This window comes from Pelodiscus sinensis, chromosome 18 (genome assembly GCF_049634645.1).
Source record: "Pelodiscus sinensis isolate JC-2024 chromosome 18, ASM4963464v1, whole genome shotgun sequence".
Lineage (NCBI taxonomy): Eukaryota > Metazoa > Chordata > Testudines > Trionychidae > Pelodiscus > Pelodiscus sinensis.
Genome location: NC_134728.1, coordinates 1650856 through 1666103, shown reverse-complemented (window position 1 = coordinate 1666103; position 15248 = coordinate 1650856). Strand labels below are relative to the sequence as shown.

The following is a 15248-nucleotide window of genomic DNA, read 5'->3' as shown; positions in this document are numbered from 1 at the left end:
GCAAGGAATAGAAAATAAGACAGAAATACCATGTGGGCTCGATATAAAGTCATCGTGGTGTGCCCACATCTTGGATACTGTGTGCAGATCTGGTTCTCCCATCTGAAAACAGATCTATTGGATGCGGGAAAGGTACAGAAAGGGCAACAGAAGTTATTAAGGGTAAGAAACAGCTTCCATATGAGGAGAGATTAACAAGACGGGGACTTTTCAGTTTGGAAAAGAAATGACTAAAGGGTGCGGGATATGCTGGAGGTCTTGAAAAGCATGAACGGCATGGAAAAGTAGACTAAGGAAATGTTATTTATTCCTTCACTAACATAACACAAGACGCCGACCCAATTCAATAGATAGGCAGCAGATTTCAAACAAATTGGCTGCGTCTAGACTGGCATGATTTTGCGGAAATACTTTTAACGGAAACGTTTTTCCGTTAAAAGTATTTCCACAAAAGCGCGTCTAGATTGGCCCGGATGCTTTTGCGCAAAAGCATCCATGGCCAGTCTAGACGCGATTTTGCGCAAGAAAGCCCCGATCGCCATTTTAGCCAGTGGGGCTTTTTTGCGCCAAACAGTTCTTCCCTGTCTACACTGGCCCTCTTGAGCAAGTATTCTTGTGCAAGAGGGCTTTTTCCTGAGCAGGAGCGTGAAAGTATTTGCACAAGAAGCACGGATTTTGTACATTACAAAGTCAGTGCTCTTGCACAAATTCAAGCGGCCAGTGTAGACAGCTGGCAAGTTTTTGTGCAAAATTTTGCCAGTCTAGACACACCCATTATGTCTTCACTGTCAACCTGTGGAACTCTCTGCCAGGAGATGGTGGAAAGGCCGAAACTGTAACAGGGTTCCAATAAGAACAAAATAAGTTCAAGGAGCTTAGGGCAGGGTGGGCAGGGGAACGGTGCCCCTAGCCTCTGTTTGTCAGATGTGAGGAATGGGCGACAGGGTATGGATCCTGTGATGATGCCTCTTCTGTTCATGCCTTTTGAAGCACCTGGCAGTGGCCGCTGTGGGAAAACAGGACACTGGGCTAGATGGACCAATGGTTTGACCCAGTCTGGCCGGTCTGATCTTATACAGAGCCCAAATGCATCTGCCCCCTGCTATAACCCACCAGACCCCCCTCCCCTTCTGGAGCTGAGAGAGAGCCCACGAGTCCTGACAGTATCTCTCTGCAGTTAGTAAGAAAGTGAGGATAAATACGAACATTTTCAGGCTGTCCCTTAAGTGACTTGCCACTAGACGCCAAGAATGTTGATATTAGAGTCAAGTGGGTCTAATATTTATGTAAAGGTTCTTTATTTTATATAGGAGTTGGATACAGTGCTCCTGCCAGCTAACTGCTACGTTGTCTGCCAAAAACCTAGAGTTTTCCAGTGCTTTCGTAGCCCTAGAAAGACATGATCGGGGGGGGGGGGGGCAGGGGGAGGGCTGTCCCCCCATTTGCTGTGACTTGTCCCCATGATCTCCCCCCATTTGCCGCTTGGCTTGTACTGAGCATGCTCAGTAACACTACAGAAGCTGCTGTCCTGGGTCCGACTCCTCCACGCTCTCACTGCCCCCCCCCCCCCAATAGGGCGTGCACAAGTCGCTCCTCCCCCACCAAAATCTGAACTGCCCCCCCCGGCGGAGGCTGGGGGGGGGGCACAATCTTTCCCGTGCGGCGCACGCTCGAGCGCCCCCTGCTGGTGCCACCTTGCTCCGCCGGGCGTCAGGGCTGGCACAGCTGCTTCAGGAGGTGGGCGAAGTGGCTGGAGGTGTCGGTGGCCGTCCGCGGCTGGGAGGCGTCGCGCAGCGGCCGCATGCGCTGGGCGTGAAGGAAGAGCTCGCGGGCGAACACCGGCTCGACCTGCAAGGTAGCGGACGGCCCGGTCAATGCAGGCAAACAGCCCGCGCGTGGGCAGGGCCACCTCTGCCCAGCACCCCCCCCATCGCCGCCATCCCTCCCTGGCACCTGCCAGCCACACGTGGCAGCCTGGTGGCCCCAGAGCTGGCTGCCAATCAGGGAGTGGCTGGTGAGAGGTGCCCAGGGGAGAGGCTGAGAGGAGCTAGTGGTGGGCAGGGGGGTGGAGACCTGTGAGGGGCAGGGCAAAGGCGGGAAGAGTGGGGGTGGGGGCGGGGCCTCGGGGTGTTCACAGGGGCCATGTGACAGACCCAGGACAAACAGCTGGCCACGGCCAGCGGCGCCCCCACTGCCTGCCCCCCGATACTCACGTGGGCCATGATGAGCTTCTGGAAGTTCTGGCTCGGGACGGGGGGGTACTCCTCTCCGAAGCACAGGTGGATCTGGTACTGGGGTGTGGGCTCCCCATGGCTCAGGTAGCTCCGGAGCTCTGAAACCCACAAGCATGCCAGCCGTGAGCTGGAGCCTGACACGCGGCCGGGGGGCTGGACAGACCCGCCTCAGGGCCTGAAGGGGACACGACAGCCCTGAGGGAGGACCCGGGACACAGAGCATGTTCACGGAGCACGCAGGGACCTCGCGGGGAGGCCGGGCTCTCGCCAGGGGGAGGAGAAAGGGAGGGCGACAGCAGCAGGGGTGGGGCTCATGCTATTCCTCTCCCTGGGCAGTAGAGCCGGGGGCTCCGGACAGCTCCCAAATGGGGGGTCTTGGCTGGGTCTGTGGGTCTTACTGGTTGACACCGTCCCAAAGCTTTGAGCTCCCACGGCGACATGGCATCGCTACAGTGCTTGGCGGGCAGGGGTGCCGGCGGGGGGCGGTGGGAAGGGGGCAGCTGCCCTGGGGCCCGGTGATTCTGGAGGGCCTGAGGCTCCGGCTGCTGCTCTCGGTGCAGGGCCCTTTAAATCACCGCCGGAACTCTGTGCTCCGAGGGCAGCATGGTGCACTTGCTGCGGCCACGCCCCTTCCGGCTGAGGCCACGCCCCTTCTGGGAGTACAGAGCCGCCCCCCCTTTTGCCAAGGGGCCACTTAGAACTCCCCAGCCTCAGCACAGAGAGAGAACTCCTGCTCCTATAACACGAGGTGCTGGGGCCCAAGGGGAATCCCCGCTAGCAGTACGGGGCATAGGACACACGGCTTAGAAGGCACAGATGCTCTAGCCGGCTCACTCCCAGATTCGTCCCTGCCCCGTGACATAGACGCCCACGAGCGCCTCCCCGCCTCGCTCCCTGCGGCAAAGCGCACAGGCCCAGCGGCCAGGGCAGGACGAAGGGGGCGGCCTGCCCCACTGCTCCCCCACCCGGTGCCCAGCCTGCCCCAGTCTGGCACAGCCACGTACGCTGCAGGAACTGCTGGCTGTCCAGGAGTTTGTAGGTTTTCTCCCGCTCCAGCTTGTTGGGCCGGTCGCGGTGAGGCGCCGTGGGCCCGTTCCAGTACACCCGGCCCTGGCACTGCCGCTTCATGAACACCCCTTCGGGGGCCACCCACAGCAGGACGCCCCGGTCCAGGTGGGGGAGGAGCCGTTCCAAGACGCCCGCCACGCCCGCCAGCCTGCCGTGGCCGCTCAGCGCCCGGGGGGAGGGGAACTGGATCTGCTCCATGGAGGACGGGCCGTAGAGCCGCTCGTTGTCCGCCGGCACCAGGCGGGAGGTGATGCGGCAGCCCTCGGCCGTGTGGGTGGTGAACTCCTTCACCAGCACGTCCCGGTAGTAGAGGCGGACGTGCAGCCAGCAGTCTGGGGAGGGGGGAGAGGGGTCAGGCAATGGATGGAAGTCGCAAGTACCCGGGTCCTGGGCCAGGCAAGGCGCTGAACGGGCCCCTCAGCCACCGCAGGCCCCAGGGCCCGCGCCTCAGCCCAGCCCCCTCCCATCAGCTCCCTCAGGAACCGCCTGGACACGGCTGGAAGGGGCTCCCTCCCCTGCCCCGGGCCACTCAGCAGCCAGCCTCCCCAGAGTCTTACAAGGGGCTGCCCGGAACCACAGAGCCCGGAAGCCGAGCGACCCCAGGATTGCCAGCTGCGGCTCGCTGGCGGCTCAGGGTTCGTGGGTCGGGGGAGGGGAAAATGAAGGGCAAACTGTGATGGAGTGGGTAGGCCATGCACCAGGGCTACGTCTACACTGGCATGATTTTCCGGAAATGCTTTTCACGGAAAAGTTTTCCGTGAAAAGCATTTTCGGAAAAGAGCGTCTAGATTGGCACTTTTTGTGGAAAAGCGTCCGTGCCGATCTAGACGCGCTTTTGCGCAAAAAAAGCCCCGATCGCCATTTTCACCATCGGGGCTTTTTTGCGCAAAACGAATCTGAGCTGCCTACACTGGCCCTCTTGCGCAAAAGGGACTTTTCCCCGAACGGGAGCAGCACAGTATTCCCGCAAGAAGCCCTGATTTCTTACATGAGATCGTCCGTGTTCTTGCGGAAATTCAAGCGGCCAGTGTAGACAGCTGGCTAGTTTTTCCAGAAAAGCGGCTGATTTTCCGGAAAAACTGGCCAGTCTAGACACAGCCCATGGCTATGTCTACACTGGTAGGTTCTTACGCCAGAAATATGCAAATGAGGCTAAGCGTGGAATATCACAAGCCTCATTTGCATACCTAACGAGCTGCCATTTTTGCGGAAGAGGCTCTTGCGCCAGAAGGAGCTGTCTACACTGCCCCTTCTTGCGCAAGAAAAACCCTCTTGCGCAATGGCGTTAATCCTGAAAATAATCAGCGTAGCGGCGTTGCGCAAGAGGGTTTTTCTTGCGCAAGAAGGGGCCGTGTAGACAGCTCCTTCTGGCGCAAGAGCCTCTTCCGCAAAAATGGCAGCTCATTAGGTATGCAAATGAGGCTTGGAGATATTCCATGCTTAGCCTCATTTGCATATTTCTGGTGCAAGAACCTGCCAGCGTAGACATAGCCATAGGTATCCGCTGGTGGCTGTGTGTGGGCTGGGGTGACCCCTACTGGCCGATCCCTGTAGCACTGCCCAGCAGGACGGCTGCCTAAGATCACGTAAAAGACCCAACCTGTTCGACCGGTTGACAGCAGGGATGGAACAAAGGAAGGGAGGTTTCGGGGGAAGGGGCAGTTGCTGGCTGGGAAACATGAAGGAAACAGCTGAAGCTGAGGGCTAAGGATCTGGGGGGGCAATGGGCCCTCTAACCCAAGGGGGCTGAGGCATCCTGGCCCTGACTCCTGAAAACACATCACGTCTGGGCTGTGCTGTACCCTGGAGGAGCAATAGCCCCTCTGTGTTCTACTGGCTGGCGGAGTCTGTTCTTGCTGCTACGGGGGTGCAGGATCAGGGGGACCCCGACGGGCATCGCACAAACCCCTACTTCCCTCACTGCAAACACCTGACTGGAAAAACAACAAGGAACCCCGCGGCTCCTTAGAGACGAACTGATTTAGCAGGGCGTCTGCTTTCCCGGGTAAACCCACTTCATCAAATGAATCGGAGTGGAAGTGCCAGAGGCAGGGAAATATCTATTAGGGAGCCCCTGCCTTTGTAGTGAGACAGCCACGTTCGTGGACGTGGTCTCTGCCATCCTGGGCCAGCAAGGCCGCTCTGCCACGGATATTGGCCAAAGCGGACAGTCTCTGCGCCAAGGGATAAATGGACACAAATCGGAGATCAGGATCGGTAGCACACTCAGACCTGTCGGAGAACACGGTACCCTCCCTGGGATGTAAAAGTAGCCGTCCTACAAAAACCCTTCAAACCTGCATCGCAAAGAGATCCAGCAGAGCGACCATTCATTTGCAAATGCAATACGAGCCAACGAGGCCTGAACAAGGACTTCAAATGGTTCTCTCCCTACAAAGGCAATTTCCCCTCTCTTGGGCTACGTCTAGACTGGCATGATTTTCCGCAAATGCTTTTCACGGAAAAGTTTTTCTGTGAAAAGTATTTACGGAAAAGAGCGTCTAGATTGGCACGGATGCTTTTCTGCAAAAGCCCTTTTGGCGGAAAAGCGTCCATGCCAATCTAGACGTGGTTTTGCGCAAGAAAGCCCCAATCGCCATTTTCACCATAAGGGCTTTTTTGCGCAAACCAGTTTTTAGCTGTCTACACTGGCCCTCTTGCGCAAAAACATTTCCGGAAAAGGGCTTTTGCCCAAACAGGAACGTCAAAGCATTTGCGCAAGAAGCACTGATTTCAGGCAGTGGAACGTCAGTGCTTTTGAGCAAAATCAAGCGGCCAGTGTAGACAGCTGGCAAGTTTTTGCGCTTTGCGGAAAAACTCGCCCGTCTAGACGCAGCCTTGGTGTTCACACCTCCCCATCAGCCGCTGGGAGTGAGCCACATCCACCCCAAATGAACTGGCCTCGGTAACACTGGTCCTACCCTTGAGAAGTAACTTTCTTCTTTTGTTTGACGAGTACACACGTAGATATATATAGATACCCTGCCTGCCTCTGGAACTTCCGCTCCAATGCATCTGATGAAGTGGGCTTTGCCCACGAAAGCTGATGCCCCGATAAATCTGTTAGTTCCGCAGGACTCCTCCTTGCTTTTGCAGACAGACCAACCTCTAAAACAAGAACTGAATGAGCCTCAGAAGGGCGGGGTCACCTGGGGTCACCCCTTGGTCCTGTGCCCGCGCCAGAGCCCTGTGACGTGCGGGTGCAGCTGTGCAGCCAGGACTAGGATCCCGCCGGCAGATCCCAGCAGAACCTCAGCTACCGGAAGGAGCCTCAGTTCCTAACAGCCTGGAGACCCCAAGCACCCGACTCCCAAGGGCGGGTGACATCCGGGCCTGGCGGAGGTCGACGCCCAAAGGCCTGATGGTTTCCATGGGGCCGGGAGCTCCCTCTCTGCCCCAGCCCCTCTGCACCAGTGTGGGGGGATCCCGGCTGCCCCCTCCATTCCTCTACCTGAGTTGTTGATGTCTGCGGTGGGAACGCAGTTGGAGCCGGGACTGGCCGGCTGCGGGCTGTGCAGGAAGCGAGCGTGGCTTGGGCCCCAGCCACAGAAAACCCCTTTCACCTGGTAGCCTGGGAACACAGCAGAACAGAGCTTGTGACGTTCGCCCTAGGCTGTCCCTGCCCAGGGTGTGACGTAGTGGGGGTACCTGGCTGGTTTCTATGCTGCTGGCTCTGGGGTAACCCCCACTGGCTGCCGTGGGTACCACGACCCAGCAAAACAGGATGAGTCACTATGCAAACCAGTATGGCCAGACACCCCCCATGGAGAGGAACAAAGGAAGGTGGATGCTGCCCTGGCTGGGGGGCAGGGCTGGAAGAGAGTTGGTTAGTGGCTGTCTGGGAGCATGGAGGAGACAGCCTAGGGAAAGGGGCTGGAGTTTAGGGGCCCAGTCTCCTCCATCTCAAGGGGGCCTGAGGCATCCTAGCCCAGCTCTGTGACCAGATTACATCTGTGCTGTGCTGTATCCTGGAGAGGCAATAAACTTCCTCTATTCCACCGGCTGGTGCAGTCAGTTCGTGCCACTACGGGGGTGCAGGAGGCGAGGGACCCCAACACGTCGTCACACAGGGTTACCCAGCAAGCGCGGTAGCCATGGGTCTCAGCTAGGGCTGCGTGTACCTCTGGTGCCCAGCGCTCTTCCGGGGGGCCCTCAGCTCCGCTAGACCAGTGTTCCCCAACCCGGGAGGGCAGTGGGCCAGGCTTGGAGACAGTGAACAAGCCACGACCTGGGCCTCTCGCCACGGAGCAGCCCTGAGGCTGTTACATGCGTCAGCCATGGGGGTGGGGCCGGCTTCTAACTAGAACATAAGAGCAGCCTCATTGGGTCAGACCAAAGGCCCATCCAGCCCAGTGTCCTGTCGGCCAACAGTGGCCAATGCCAGGGCCCCAGAGGGAGGGAACAGAACGGGATCTTCACGTGACCCCTCCCGTCGCCCATTTCCAGCCTCTGACAAACAGAGGCCGGGGACACCATCCCTACCCATCCTGGCTAAGAAGTATTGATGGACCCATCCTCCATGAACGTATCTAGCTCTTTTTTGAGCCCTGTTAAAGTCCTGGTCTTCACCACATCCTCTGGCGAGGAGTTCCACAGGTCGACTGTGCAGTGTGTGACGAAAAACATCCTTTCGTTTGTTTTAAACCTGCTGCTTATTTGTTTCATTGGGTGACCCCTAGTTCTTATAAACTTAAAAACCAACAAATAGTATGATCGTACTTTAAAGACGAACAAAACACGTAGGAGGCATCATGAGCCAGTCACCTGAAGAAGTGGGCTGTGCCCACAAAAGCTCATGATCCCCTCCACATGTTTTGTTAGTCTTTAAAGTGCTACCAGACCATTTGCTTTTTAAGTGTATCCTGTTACAGACTAACACGGCTACCCTCTGAAGCTTTTGAACACTCTAGTTCTTGTGTTATGGGACCAAGTCAATAACTTTTCCTTAGTCACTTTTTCCACACCACTCATGATTTTATAGACCTTGTCCTGTCCCCGAGTCTCCTCTTTTCCAAGTGGAACAGTCCCCGTCTTTTTAATCTCTCTTCATATGGGACCCGTTCCAAACCCCTCGGCTGTGTCTAGACTGGCAAGTTTTTCCGCAAAGCACTGCTTTTGCGGAAAAACTTGCCAGCTGTCTACACCGGCCGCTTGAATTTCCGCAAGAACACTGCCGATCTCATGTAAGAAATCAGCGCGTCTTGCGGAAATACGGAGCTGCTCGCGTTCGGGCTAAAGTGCTTTTGCGCAAAAGGGCCAGTGTAGACAGCTCCGATTTGTTTTGCGCAAAAAAGTCCCGATCACGAAAATGGCAATTGGGGCTTTTTTGTGCAAAAATTGGCACGGACGCCAAGCTATCAAATGAGGCCCCATCTCGAGAGCTACACAGATGTGTGCCTGCTCCAAGGGCTTTTGTTTTACACCGAGACGGTGCCAGTGAGAAAGGCAGCACTTTTCCCGGGCCAGCGCGGCCGCGGCCCCTTTGTATTCATATGTCTCCTTTCCCAGACCCCCGCCAAGACGCACTGAGTTCCGTGATCCAAGGGACCCCCGAGCGCTTGGTGTAGCCAACACCCCAGCTGGAAGAGTTACCCCAGATGGGCAGAGCCACGGTCCTTCCAGATCCAACGTGGAGCGGTATTTGGATCCCAGCTTTGTCTGTGCCCACGTCTCCCAGGGTATGTCTACACTACAGAGTTTGTTTCGGAAAAACAGCCATTTTTCCGAAAAAACTTCACTTACGTGCACACTGCAATCGCGTTCTTTTGAGAAAAAAAATGGAAAGAACAGAGGGGTTTTCCCAGCATTGGTAACCCTCTTTCTACGAGGAAGAAGCCTTTTTCTGAAAGAGCTCTTTCAGAGAAAGGCATGTGTGGATGGGCTGGGGGGGAGTTCTTTTGCGGAAAGAGGAAAGAGGATGGCCACTGGGCCCATAGGAATCACCGCTCACATGCGAGAGAGCCTCCGGGCAGGGTGGCTTTCCAAAAAGCAGGTGGCTTTTTTGATGCGCTTGGCGGTGTGCACGCTGTCTTCCGGAAGAAGTTTTTTTAGAAGGTCTCTTCCGGAAAAGCTTCTTCCGAAAGAAGCCCGCAGTCTAGATGCAGCCCCAGGGACTCCGAGAAAGAGGGGGGGATTCCTGGGGGAGTTTGGTCCAGCCCCTGCTGTAAGGCTCCGGACCATCCCTGGCTGGAAGCAACGGGGGAGGGGTGGGAAAATGAAATGGGTGAAACGAGCCTTCAAGACATTAAAAATCACGTCTCTAGCGACTCTCTCGTGGCCTCCAATAAGGGGCTGGGAATGGACACGCCCCCTTCCTTACCCTGCTCTGCCGGATGGCTTGGCGAGTGAGAGACCAGAGGGCCTGGAGAAGTCTGGCTGGTGTCCCTCAGTTCCTTCTTCCCATCCTGCCCCGGCCCCGAGGACACGCCAGCCTGGGAGGGTGAGAACAGAGCCCATGAGAAAGGGATGCAGGGCGGAGCGGAGCAACGACCTGGGAACCGGGTCCCCGCGTTTCATTCCAGGCTCTCTGGACAAATCGCTTCCCGCGTGCCTCAGTTTCCCAGATGGAAAACAAGGTCAGTCAAAGCAGCCCCGCAAGGCAGCGCCTGCTAGACGTTGGCGAAGCTCTTGGAGAGCCTCGGGCTACAAAGGAGGGAGCAAGGAAATGAGCCGGAGACGCTGCAAAATGCCAGGCCAGCGCTCTCGGGGGCAGGCAACAGGAGGAAGAAACCCACCTTGTCTGGCCTGCAGTTAACCCGCATCTCGGGGTTCCTGGGGGCCGGGGGCTGGCTCGACGGCTGCTCTTCGGGGGGCGGGGACTCCACGCTGCCGTCCGTCTCTGCAGCGAGAACACAGGGCCTGTGACTCACCCGAGAGCTGGTGTCCTAGGCTATTGCTGCCCCGGATCGTCCACCTTCCCCGTGCTGCCCACCCTCTCCGTGATGGGGGCGTGGCCTAGGCAGAAGGGGCGTGGCTGGGGGCGTGGCTGGGGGCTCGCCTCCCCCAGCTCTTCCTTCACCAGACCCCCATGCTCTCTGGCCTCCCAGAAGAGCAGGGCTTCGTGCCCCTCCTTTCGCTGCACATTGGGGCGCCAGTTTCGAAAGGACACGAAAACCCCACACTTCCGCTGGGCCCACCCCCCGCAGCGGAGCCCCCAAAAGCTGGGCGGGGCCGTTTCCTGCAGGGGGTGGGAATTCTGAGCTCCCGGCCGTGCGTCCCCTCGTAGCCTGGACACGCTCCGCCTGCCCGAGCCAGCGCCGGAGCGCGGAGCCACCGGCCAGCAGTGCTGCCCAATCAGGGCACATTTCCTCTGCCAGCACCCTGCCATGGACACCGCCGGGTGCCAGCCTGGCACCGCCCTGCCCGCTCCCCGGGGCACGGGGCGAACAATCGGGAAATGTCCATTTGGCGTTTCCCGTCCCCGTCCCGCAGGCCCCACCCTGGCTGCTCTTGGCAAAGGGAACGATCGTGGGATTGACGGTCCCCAGGGCAGGCCGGGTGCTGGCCGAGGAGGGTGATGGGCACAGCGCAGGGGAGCGGGAGTCTGGGCTGGGCCACGTCTGGGCAGCAGGGGGGCCAGGAAGCGCCTCCCGCCAGGGAATGGGGGTTGGAAGAGGTGACTCCCCCCAGGCCGCACCGTGCTCCCGGGCGCCGTCCGACAGGATCTGGTACACTTTGTAGGGCTCAGAGATGTCCAGCTGGCTCCTCTCGGGGACCTCCTGGAAGTCGGTGCTTTTGTTCAAGGCGCAGCGGAGGCGGGTTTTCCAGGTGGAGGGGTCGGCCTTCGTCCCTTCCCGGTACTTCCCCTTGTAGACTGCCCAGGCCTGCGACGGCAAGGAAACGGGCAAAGGCTGTTCCCCCCAGCCCTTTGGGGAGGGCAGGTCCCAGCTGAGCATCCGCAGGCATCAGCCTCCAGCAGCCTAGGAGGGAAGGGGGGCGCTGGAGGCAGCGATGGGGTGCTGGAGACAGGGAAAGGGCAAGTAGAGGTAGAGGTGGAGAGGCTCTGGAAGCAGGGAAGTGGGCGCAGGAGGCAGGGAAGGGGAGCTGGAGGCAGAAGTGGGAGCATAGGAGGCAGAAGTGAGGGCGCTGGAGGCGAGGTGTGGGCGCTGGAGGCAGGGAAGGGGGCGCTGGAGGCAGAGGTGGGATCACTGGTGGCAGGGAAGGAGGCGCTGGAGGCAGAGGTGAGAGGCGCTGGAGGCAGGGAAGGGAGTCCTGGAGGCAGAGGTGCAGGTGCTGGAGGCAGGGATGGGAGCGCTGGAGGCAGAGATGTGGGTGCTGGAGGCAGGGAAGGGGGTGCTGGAGGCAGAAATGGGGAGATGGTGGCAGGGAAGGGGGTGCTGGAGGTGAGGTGCGGGCACTGGAGGCAGGGAAGGGAGCACTGGAGGCAGGAGAGGGGGCGCTGGAGGCAGGGAAGGGGACGCTGGAGGCAGAGGTGTGTGCGCTGGAGGCAGGGAAGGGGACGCTGGAGGCAGAGGTGCAGGCGCTGGAGGCAGGGAAGGGGGCGCTGGAGGCAGAGGTGCGGGCGCTGGAGGCAGGGAACGGGGTGCTGGAGGCAGAGGTGCGGGCGCTGGAGGCAGGGAAGGGGACGCTGGAGGCAGAGGTGCGTGCACTGGAGGCAGGGAAGGGGATGCTGGAGGCAGAGGTGCAGGCGCTGGAGGCAGGGAAGGGGGCGCTGGAGGCAGAGGTGCGGGAGCTGGCAGCAGGGAAGGGGGCACTGGAGGCAGAGTTGAGAGATGCTGGAGGCAGGGAAGGGAGTGCTGGAGGCAGAGGTGAGGGGCACTGGAGGCAGAGGTGAGGGGCACTGGAGGCAGGGAAGGGGCTGCTGGAGGCAGAGATACGGGCGCTGGAGTCAGGTAAGGGGGTGCTGAAGGCAGAAATGGGGAGATGGTGGCAGGGAAGGGGGCGCTGGAGGCGAGGTGCAGGCGCTGGAGGCAGGGAAGGGGGCGCTGGAGGCAGGGAAGGGGGCGCTGGAGGTGAGGTGCGGGTGCTGGAGGCAGGGAAGGGGGCGCTGGAGGCAGAGGTGCGGGCACTGGAGGCAGGGAAGGGGGCGCAGGAGGCAGAGTTGCGGATGCTGGAGGCAAGGAAGGGGGCGCTGGAGGTGAGGTGCGGGCGCTGGAGGCAGGGACGGGGGCGCTGGAGGCGAGGTGCGGGCGCTGGAGGCAGGGAAGGGGGCGCAGGAGGCAGGGAAGGGGGCGCTGGAGGCGAGGTGCGGGCGCTGGAGGCAGGGAAGGGGGTGCTGGAGGCAGGGAAGGGGGCGCTGGAGGCGAGGTGTGGGCACTGGAGGCAGGGAAGGGGGCGCTGGAGGCAGGGAAGGGGGCGCTAGAGGCGAGGTGCGGGCGCTGGAGGCAGGGAAGGGGGCGCTGGAGGCAGGGAAGGGGGCGCTAGAGGCGGGGTGCGGGCGCTGGAGGCAGGGAAGGGGGCGCTGGAGGCGGGGTGCGGGCGCTGGAGGCAGGGAGGGGGGCGCTGGAGGCAGGGAGGGGGGCGCTGGAGGCGAGGTGCGGGCGCTGGAGGCAGGGAAGGGGGCGCTAGAGGCGGGGTGCGGGCGCTGGAGGCAGGGAAGGGGGCGCAGGAGGCAGGGAAGGGGGCGCTGGAGGCAGGGAAGGGGGCGCTGGAGGCGGGGTGCGGGCGCAGGAGGCAGGGAAGGGGGCGCAGGAGGCAGGGAAGGGGGCGCTGGAGGCGGGGTGCGGGCGCTGGAGGCAGGGAAGGGGGCGCTGGAGGCGGGGTGCGGGCGCTGGCGGCAGGGAAGGGGGCGCTGGAGGCGAGGTGCGGGCGCTGGAGGCAGGGAAGGGGGCGCTGGAGGCAGGGAAGGGGGCGCTGGCGCCGATGGCGCGAAGGGCGGGTGGGCGCCGCCAGTCCCGGGCCCGGGTCACCCCCGCCCCGGGGCCGGCGCAGGCCCCGCTCCCTCCCTCCCGCCGCGCCGCGCCGCGCCAGGCCGCCCCACCTTGAAGAGCGCCGCGTCCTGCTGCTGCCGATAGTCCTGCTTGGCCGCGTGTTTCCAGGGGATGCGGAACAGGGTCCGCTCGCGGTTCTCCCAGCGCAGCCCCGGGTAGCGGCCGCTGTCGATCTGGGCCAGGAGCCATTCCCGGAGCCGCAGGTGGCCCCCGCCCTCCGCCATGCGCCCCCCGCGCCCTCCGCCGCTAGCTGCGGGGCCCTGCGCCTCTGCGCGCCCGCCTGCTGCTCGGCTCCCTGGACCCTGCCCTGGCCCGCGGGCGCGGAGGAGAGCGGAGCCGGGAGGGCGCAGGTGTCCCCGGAGCGGCGCTGGAGCGGGCAGGGCGAAAGCGAAAGAGCCGCTGGAGCGATTTCACTTTCTCTTTCCTGCCGCGGGCCCTTTCGGTTCTGAGGGGGGGACTGAGAGGGCTGGGGCTGGCCCAGGGACTAAGGGCCAAGGCACATGGGCCCCCTTCCCGGGCCCATGGAGCAAGGAGCCACCTCGGAGAGATGCGCAAGGACCCGTCTCCGGGGGTGGCTCTGGGGTTATTCTCCCCCCCCCCCCTCCGTGACATGGGTGGCTGGGACCAGCCAGGGCCGGTTAGTCCCCCACTCGGACAGCTGGGTCCATCCCCGTGTGGCGGGGTCCCCGGCTAATCTCTGCGGCTGGTGCTGATCCCCGCAGCGTGGCGCAGGCCAGGCGGTTGGGGGCGCGGGTGTGACACAGCCGGGCCCGGCCTTGCAGGGACGGTCACAGCCTGGGACAGCGGGTGGGGACGAGCCCCTTCTAAAGCCCCCTGGCGCTGGGCCGGCTCCCTCGCAACGTGGAGGCCCGCGAGCGGGGGGCCGTTCAGAACAGGCGGGAGGCTAGTGCATGGCTACCACGTGGCAACCGCTTGTTTCCTGGCCCCAGGGTGCCCTGTATTTCGCACAGCTCCTTGCTGTGCCTGGAAGCCAGAGCAGCCGGGTGATTGGTCTTCTCCGCGGCCCAACCCACTGGCATTTTTGTTCCTTCCCTGCCCAAAGAGAACCAGCTGTTTCTGGCCTGTCAGTCACCAGCCACTTACTCCCCATGGGACTGCTCCCCAGTGACGGGGCTGGACAACCGGGGCGAAGGTCAGAGAATCCCAGAATCTCAGGAGTCACCAGGTCCGGCCCCCGGCCCAAAGCAGGACCAACCCAACTCAATCAGCCCAGCCAGGGCTTGGTCAAGCTGGGATCTAAAAACCTCCGGGGATGGAGATTCCACCCCCTCCCTCGGGAACCCAGCCCAGCGCTTCCCCATCCTCCTAGGGAAATCGTTTGTCCTGATCTCCAACCTAGACCTCCCCCTCGTTAGGCCTGTGACTAACGAGTTGGTGGTGGAAACACGCTCAGGAGTTGCAAGGCGACTCGGGCTGGCGTATGGCGTTGGCTGTGTCTTCACTGTGCAAAGCAGAGCACGGCACAGCCAGGGCGCGCTGTCGTGGATCCCCATGGAGCCAGTGTGACACAGCCGTGCCCGGGGGGAAAGGTCACGCCTGGCGCTGGCTTAGCTCTGGGCGATCCTGGTGGGGGAGCCTGCACACGGCTCGTTTGCCCCCCCCTTTCAAAGCTGAGTTGCTGCTTTCACCCGCGCTAGCTCAGCTGACCCAAGATAAAAGGCACCTTTCCAGCAGCGCAGAGGAACCTTCTGTCTAGTCCCTACTAGGGATTCGCCCCGAGAGGGCTACCCGCAGTCGGCTATCGGGAGGGACAAACACCCTGATTCTGCAGGAAAGCAAAGCTGTTTGGAGTGGGGCTCCGGGCAGCGCCCTCCTTTGGCTAACACTGGCCAACACGTGGCAAGCAAAGCAGGGGCCTCTCTTCTGTGTGCTGCCAACTGGGGGGCCGTGCTTTTGGCCAAAAATGGAACCGATGTTTGTAGCCACATTTTTATGAAACGCGCGTTAAGAAAATGTGGTGCCCAAACGCCTGCGTTTTAAGAAGAAACGGAGGCTTCCGGGATAGGCAGGACACGGCTAACAACTGTGGAAGTGA

General features: G+C 61.0%; 1 protein-coding gene across 2 annotated transcripts; it reads right to left on the bottom strand.

Moving 5' to 3' along the window:
• Nucleotides 1-886: 886 nt before the first annotated feature.
• LOC102463491 (interferon regulatory factor 4-like) lies at nucleotides 887-13591 on the bottom strand. Of its 2 annotated transcripts, XM_075900857.1 has the most exons (8): nucleotides 13243-13589; nucleotides 10939-11125; nucleotides 10037-10140; nucleotides 9622-9733; nucleotides 6754-6873; nucleotides 3239-3634; nucleotides 2214-2332; nucleotides 895-1848 (listed from the first exon to the last, which is right to left on the bottom strand). In XM_075900857.1, exons 1-8 carry the CDS (start codon nucleotides 13414-13416, stop codon nucleotides 1711-1713), a joined length of 1350 nt encoding a protein of 449 aa, XP_075756972.1. In that variant the 5' UTR covers nucleotides 13417-13589; the 3' UTR covers nucleotides 895-1710. The 2 variants fall into 2 exon arrangements, with proteins under 2 accessions (XP_075756973.1, XP_075756972.1); XM_075900858.1 differs by lacking the exon at nucleotides 6754-6873 and having other exon boundaries at nucleotides 887-1848; nucleotides 13243-13591.
• Nucleotides 13592-15248: the final 1657 nt, after the last annotated feature.

Coding starts and splice junctions, on each gene's coding strand:
- LOC102463491 (XM_075900857.1), bottom strand. CDS start 13,416: ATGGCGGAGGGCGGGGGCCACCTGCGGCTCCGGGAATGGCTCCTGGCC. Junction 10,141..10,938: donor GGACGGCGCCCGGGAGCACG/GTGCGGCCTGGG, acceptor TTCTCGCTGCAG/AGACGGACGGCAGCGTGGAG. Junction 1,849..2,213: donor AGAAGCTCATCATGGCCCAC/GTGAGTATCGGG, acceptor GCTACCTTGCAG/GTCGAGCCGGTGTTCGCCCG.